Genomic DNA, 7,614 nt, shown 5'->3' with positions numbered 1-7,614 from the left:
ATAGCCACCCTCGGGGAAATGCCACAATCCCTTCTCCGCTCAGGATTCTGGGCATGCGTGCACGTGCACCGGTGGCACAAGCTGCAAGGCCCAGGACTCAAACCACGCAACTGGCCACGTCGGATTCAGTTACCTTCACCACCATGCCACCTGGCTGGCCCAACTTTCTCATTTTTGCTGAGCCCACCAACACAGTTAAACCCACATAATGAAACTTGTATAGGACATGACTCTAGTCTCTGCCAGAATTAGAAGAACTTGGGATACTTTTGATTTATAAAACCATTAGTTGTGATTATTTACCTTTTTTTTTTTAAAGAATTAGTTTTTTTAATAAATTTATTACCTATTTACTTTAATTTGACCAGAGAGGGACATACACACACACAGAGAGAGAGAAAGTGAGAAAGCAAGCCGTCAGGTCTGGTACTCGAACCGCAGTTGGCCATGCAGCAGTCCAGTGTCCTTCAGCACCACACCATCTGCTGGCCCCAGTTGTGATTATTTTCAATATAATGGTACAAAAATATTAAATCAACCCGTATACTCCTCTGTTCTTTTCATATTCAAACAAGCTCCAATAAGAATGTTAGCACACTTTAACGCTCCGCATAAAAGCTATCATTTCATCATTCCTTTGGCCATTGTATGTTCCTTAATAAACAGCAATACCAAAATAGCTTTATTAACAGATGTATATAAATATAACCAGCTAGGAAAAGACAGGAGACAGTACCCTCTGCTTAGCTATGACTGTCCACATCTTCCTCCTCACTGTCGTCCTCACAGTAAAAGATGTCTCTAAACAAGAAAGCTTGCTTGGGTGCTGCAGGAGCCTGGAGCTCTGTGCCGTTCTTCTCCATCTTCTTCTCTAACTTCTCTTTAAGCAAAGGGAGACTTGTCTCATAGAGGTAGTCAATAATCTCTACAGAAAAGAAACGTAATTTTACAAAGAAATTTAATCTTTACAAAGCCTCTTACCAGCAGCAAAGGATGCAGGATGCTGCAAACGGTAACGCACTCTCTGCCCTCGCTACTTCTGTGTGCGGGCCCCATTCTGACTGGTTTACCTACGTGCACTCAATTGCAAAAATCCTATGAGGCAGCACTATTTTTTTTAAATTTAACTTTATTTATTTATTTATCTTATTTTGACCAGAGAGGGACTGAGAGGGAGAAAGTGAGAAAACAAGCCACCAGGTCTGGGACTCGAACCATGGTCGGCCATGTGGGAGTCTGGTGCCCTTAACCACCATGCCACCTGCCAGCCCCGGCAGCTCTATTTTTTACTCTTTTTTTTAGAGGTTTTTGCTATAGGGCGCGTGTGCTCGCCAGACAGACAGAGAGAGACAGAGAGACGAAAAGTGAGAAATCACCCCCCAGGGGGGATGGTCACGCCGCAATCCCTTCTCCTCCATTCTTCTCTTGGGGTCTTGGGCACACACGCACACGCGCCCGGCGTGAGTTTAAGCCACCGGGTCCGGGATGAGAACCGCAGTCGACTACGTGGGAGTCCGGCGACATAGCCATTACGCTAACTGCTGGTTCCTTTTACCCATTTTTCAAATGAGGGAACTGACATATAAGGACAACAGGAATCTGCCCAAGGTCATAGACTCAATAAGGATCCTCAAACCCGGCTGTGAGGTGCTGAGTGCAAAGAAGTATTTATCACACACCCAAGGGTCAGGAGTCAGGAGGGCATTCAAACCAGTGGTTCAAGGCAAAACACAGGAGCTGGGCAGACCACGCGAGATTCTCCTGAAAGCTGGTCTCACAAAACACCTGGGCTCTGAACTCAGCCTGGAGCTTAAGATTTGTTAGATCTGGGTGTGATCCAGAAGTCTACTTTCTTTTCCTTTTTAAAAATTTTGCTATAGGGCACGTAGGGGGATGGCCATGTCAATCCCTTCTCCAGGGTCCTCTCAGGATTTCTGGCATGCATACACAAGCGCACAGAACATTTTTCTTTTTCTTTGTTGGGGGAGAAGTTTTTGCTATAGGGTGCGTATGCTCGCCAGAGACAGAAAGTGAGAAATCACCCCCCAAGGGGGGATGGCCACACTGCAATCCCTTCTCCTCCATTCTCCTCTTGGGATCTTGGGCACGCACATACATGTGCCCAGCGTGAATTTAAGCCACTGGGTCTGGGACTTGAACTATGGTCAACTACATGGGAGTCGAGCGATGTAGCCATTACGCCAACTGCTGGTTCTAACACCCAGAGTGTTTTTCAAGCTAAAGGTCCAGGACTTCGGCCGTGTAGTCGTTAGGATCCGGCAGCCTCAACCTCCGTGCTACCAGCTGACCCTTGGATTTTTTCTAAAGTTGTCAGAGGGCACAAACACTTGCCAGAGAGACAGAAGAGAAGAGAAGAGAAGAGGAGAGAAGAGGAGAGGAGAGGAGAGGGAGAAAGCACCTTCTAATGGGGCACAGTCACACCGTAATCCCTCCTCCACTCCACCCTGTCAAGATCTGGGGCACATGCACACATCTGATCATCTGATGTGGTTTTGAGCCAGGGGCTGGAATTAAAATTGTGGTTGACCACATGGGACCCTGTTCCCTTAACCCCGAGGACACGTGGCAGGTCCTGTCTATGTAACAAGTTGCCCACGTGGCTCTGACGGCCTGGGTTTGGGACTTACATCTAAACCTCTCATAAGTGGCTACAGAGAAGCACCTAGGCGGGGCCAGCAGGTGGTGGTTAAGACGCTGAACTCTGACATGGCCAGCTTCAGTTCAAATCCTGGACTCAGAGGCTTGAAACTCATGCCAGGCTCACGTGTGTGGGTATCTCAAAATTCCTAGAGGAGAATGGAGAAGGGATTGAGGCATGGCCATCCCCCCTCGGGGTGATTTCTCGCTTTCTGTCTCTTTCTGACTCTCTGGTGAACACACGTGCCCTCTAGCAAAAATCTCTCTCTAAAAAAAGGGAAGGATTGGGCAACTTACGTTCCCTCTGGAAGAGCATATGTACATGTGTGCGTTCTGTGGTATGAGTGCGCACAAGTGCTGTGAAGTGCATGTGTGACAGCAACACTGGCAGCGCTCAGCTGTCTACGGCGTGGTCTAAGTACCCGGCACTACGGTGACCACACTTTACATGTTCCTTCCTTGTTTTTCTTTTTCATAGAGTTTTTTTGCTTGTGTGTTTTTTTGCTATAGGGCATGTGTGCTCACTGGAGAGACAGAAATAGAGACAGAAAGTGAGAAGTCACCCGCTGGGGGATGGTCGCTACATTCCCTTCCCCTCCATTCTCCTCTCAGAATTTTGTGCGTGAACACACATGCACCTGGCGTGAGTTTTAAGCTGCTGGGTCCAGGACTTGAATAGTGGTCAACTACGTCCAGCGACATGACCGTTAGCCATCTGCTGGACCCACATGTTTTGATTTCATTTAGTACTTTTGAAAATTCTGTCAGGTAGGGATTATAACGTGCCAGTTGTCACCATCGATGAAGCTGAGGCTCTAAGAAGTTAAGTCACCTGCCCAAGTGGCTCACACTAGGATGTGGCACCCACCATCATGTACCTAACTGTACGAACTTCAGACTACTGACCTGGAAAAGTCTTCTTTTGCCAAAAGGGAACACACGCAGCTTTCAGCTTATAAAATTTAGTTTGAACGTAAGATGGAGGAACATCACTTTGGAAAGGAAAAGATAAAAATAAAGTGTCAGTTTCAATACCACATAGTAAGCACATTTACTAAGATGAAGTCTATAGGCATAAGTAGGTTTCTTGAACATGAAGTCCTTATGTTGAAACATGTGTGATAAAAAGCTATTGCACACTTGGTTAAAGAACACACAAAAGGGTGCCAACAGGTGGCATGGTGGTTGAGGCAATGGACTCCCACATGGCCGATCACGGTTCGAGCCCCAGACCTGGTGGCTTGCTTTCTCACTTTCCCTTTCTCTCTCTCTCTGTCTTTCTCTAGTCGAATGAAAAAAAAAAAAAATAAAATAAAATAAATGAATAATTATTATTATTTTTTAAAAGAACACACAAAAGAAAGAAAATTGGTAATACAAGACAGATTCTGTTTAAATTAAAATAAATTACAAGGGGTTAGCAGGTGACATGGTGGTTAAGGTGCTAAACTTTTGGGGTTTCAGTCCCAGACCTGGAGACTTAAAAAAATCATTCCAGGATATGGGACCAGCAGTTAGTGTAATGACTGTCACTGAACTCCCACGTAGTCTTGGACTCTCTGGCCAGCAAAATGGGAAGCCAGATAAACCACTACCCTGCCCTTTTTAAAAATAATTAACTTTACTTACTTATTTTTTTAAAGAATTATTTTATTTAACTTTATTTATTTATTCATTTGTTTATTTAAATTTGACTAGGAGAGGGACAGAGAGAGAAAGCAAGACGCCAGGTCTGGGACTTGAACCAATCGACCATGTGGGAATCCAGCGTCTTTAACCACTACGCCACCTGTCAGCCCCTCATTATTAGTATTTTAAAATTTGCTACAGAGCACGTGCACTCACGAGAAAAAAGGAAAGAGAGAGAGAGAGAGAGAAAGTGAGAAAGCAAGTCGCCAGGTCCAGGACTCAAACCAGGTTGGCCATGTGGGAGTCCAGTGCCTTACCCCACACATCACCTGCTGGCCCCAAGCCTCTTCCCTTTATAAATCACCCAGTCTCAGGTATTTCTCAGGTTTAGCAACACGACAATGGAAAAATTTGTATCATGTAAAATTTGAAAGGCGCCAAGGCTGTAAAGTATGTAAAATTTACCAGAAAGTACCGGTAATCAGAGGCAGTGAACACAGAGGTTCAATAAAGATGGCTAGGTGCTGGCAGGTGCTGAAGTGGGGTTCACACGGGGTTCATTTATTTGGTATCTGTCTATAATTTTCCTGATAAAAAGTTCCAGAAATAGTTGGGCGTTGTTGATAAGGGAGTGCTTAGAGGAAAACGTGTAGCTTTAAGTGTGTATTAGCAATGAAGAAAAAAGAGGCCAGCAGGTGACATGATGGTTAGAGGTGCTTGACTCTCACATGGCCAACCATGGTTCAGGTCCCAGACCTGGTGGCTTGCTTTCTCGCTCTCCCTTTCACTCTCTCTCTCTCTGGTCAAATTAAAAAAATATATATATATAGTAATAACAAATAGAATTAAATAAATAAATCTTCTAAAAAGAAAAAGAAATGAAGAAAACTTAAAAAGAATCCATTTCAAAAATCTAAAAAACATTAGCAAGGAGGCTGGTATGTGGTATAGTGGTTAAGGTACTAGACTCCACATGGCTGACTGTGGTTCGAGTCCCGGACCAGGCGGCTTCCTTTCTCACTTTCCCTCTCTGGTCAAATTAAAAAAATAAATAAACATTTAAAAAAATTATGATAAATAAAATAATTTTAAAATGAGAAAATAAACTCAAAGAAGGATATAATAGAAATGTAGACATTACAACAATCATACAAGGGTCAGTACAATTGAGACTGGTCTCTGAAAAGGTAATCTCTGCTAACTCTTGTTCAGGAATGGAAAGAAAAGGTATCAATAACTAACTTGAGTGTGAGAACCAGAACGCCACTCAGACCTGCAGACACTCGGCATAAACTCTCGGGAGGACCCACAGACAGTGGTTTCTGTGCGGCCACGTAGATGCTAGGGTGTGGGTGCTTTCTGCTGTTTCATGTTTCTTCAAGTGTAGATTATGTAATCTATTACCCCTCCCCTGAGAAATGATGAACAACCTCAGGGCCAGCAGGTGGCATGGTGGTTAGAGGCGCTGGACTCCCACATGGATGACCACGGTTCAAGTCCCGGACCTGGAGGCTTCCTTTCTCACTCTCCCTCTCTCTCTCTCTTGCTCTAGCTCTGTCCCTCTCTGGTCAAATAAATAAATAAATAAATAAATAAATAAAGTTAAATTTTTAACTTATGGGTGTGGAACACAATATTCAACTTTGTACTTGTATTCTTTAAAAAAAAAAATAATAGAATTAGAGACCAGCAGAGGGCATAATGGTTATGTCACTGGACTCCCATGTAGTCCACTGCAGTTTGAGTCCCCAACTGGGTGGCTTAAATTCACACCGGGTGCATGTGCATGCGTGCCCAACATCCCAAGAGAAGAGTAGAGGAGAGAGGATCACAGCGTGGCCACCCCCCCTGGGGGGGGACTTCCTGGTTTTTGTCTCTGTCTCTCTCTGTCTTTCTGGTAAGCACAAGCACCCTATAGCAAAAAAAAAAAAAACTCTCAAAAAAAAAAAAAATCTATCAATCTATCTATCTATCTATCTATCTATCTATCTATCTATCTATCTTTAATTTGACCAGAGAGGGAGGGAGGGTAAGAAACCAAGCCACCAGGACTGGGACTTGAGCTACAGTCAGTCATGTGGGAGTCCAGTGACTTAACCACCACACCACCTGCCAGCCCCTATATTTGCATTCTTACATACGACTGAAAATTCCTGCCCAGGAACTGCCCACACCAGCATCGAGGGCTGCAGCATAGCAGGGTCACCTGGGGCCCCACCTGTCCAGTTCCATTAGACCCCCCAGGGTGTAGCACTGCCTCTTTTTTTTTTTTTTTTAATAATTATTTATTTAGTTCCATTTGTTGTTATTACTTTTAAAATCTGACCAGAGAGAGAGAGAGAGAAAAGGAAAGGGAGAAAGCAAACTGCCAGGTCCAGGACTTGAACTGCAGTCAGTCATGTGGGAATCCAGTGCCTTTAGCCACCACGTCACCTGCTGGCTCAAGCACTAGTATTTTTAATAAGTTGCAAGATGATTTAACATGCGAACTGGGCTGAGAACCACTGAGTTAGTTGACAAAGGTTCAAATCAGACACGCGAAGATAACCAGAGCCCTTGCCGATTTTGGAGCATGGTACGTCGTCAACACATCACCTGATCTAGCTGGGCTGTGTGGCAGTCTAACCCTGAAGGCCCGCTCAGCTCATCTACGCCATCGCCCTCTTACTCAGTGCCCTCCGGCCCTCCTGGCCACCTTTCAGCTCCTTGGGCCTGCCGAGCCAGCGCCTATTTCAAGACTCTTGCATTCACTACACTCCGCATGGAACACTCTTCTTTCTTATCTAAACATGGCTACTAGATTTCCATTTTTAAAATTTAATTTTTTCCCCTAGCTTTCTGTAGGGTACATGTGTTTACCAGAGAGAGAGAGGATGAGAGAGAGAGAGAGAAAGTGAGAGATCACCCCGTGAGGATGGCCATGCTGCAATCCCCTCTCCTCCATTCTCCTCTTGGGATTTTGGGCACATATGCACAGTGCCCACTCTGTTTTTCAAGCTGCCAGGACTGGCACTCAAACTTCAGTCAGCCACATGGGACCTGGTTACCTTAACCTCCATACCACCTGCTGGCCCCTGTGCTTCCATTTTAAAAAGTCTGCCCTGAGAACCAGCAGTTAGCGTAATGGCTATGTCGCTGGACTCCCATGTAGTCGACCGCGGTTTGCGTCCCGGACCCGGTGGCTTAAAACTCACGCCGGGCGCATGTGCGTGCGTGCCCAAGATCCCAAGAGGAGAATGGAAGAGAAGGGTTTGCTGCGTGACCATCCCCCCTGGGGGGTGATTTCTCGCTTTCTGTCTCTATGTCTCTCTCTGTCTGTCTGGCGAG

At 45.2% G+C, this 7,614-nt stretch overlaps 1 protein-coding gene across 1 annotated transcript in view; it reads right to left on the bottom strand.

Annotated features, from left to right (window-relative positions):
- Positions 1-518: 518 nt before the first annotated feature.
- The window catches only part of TTF1 (transcription termination factor 1), a gene marked incomplete in the record, with an annotated part of 32,617 nt that continues 25,521 nt past the window's right edge, over positions 519-7,614 (bottom strand). Inside the window, 2 exon segments of the mRNA XM_027766624.1 lie at positions 519-925; positions 3,565-3,650. Of these exon segments, the coding sequence (XP_027622425.1) occupies positions 744-925; positions 3,565-3,650 (268 nt within the window).

The sequence above is a fragment of the Tupaia chinensis genome, unplaced genomic scaffold (genome assembly GCF_000334495.1).
Source record: "Tupaia chinensis unplaced genomic scaffold, TupChi_1.0 Scaffold143602_1, whole genome shotgun sequence".
NCBI classification, from domain to species: domain Eukaryota; kingdom Metazoa; phylum Chordata; class Mammalia; order Scandentia; family Tupaiidae; genus Tupaia; species Tupaia belangeri.
Note: the sequence above shows the minus strand (reverse complement) of the source record. Positions and strands in the feature narration are given on the sequence as shown.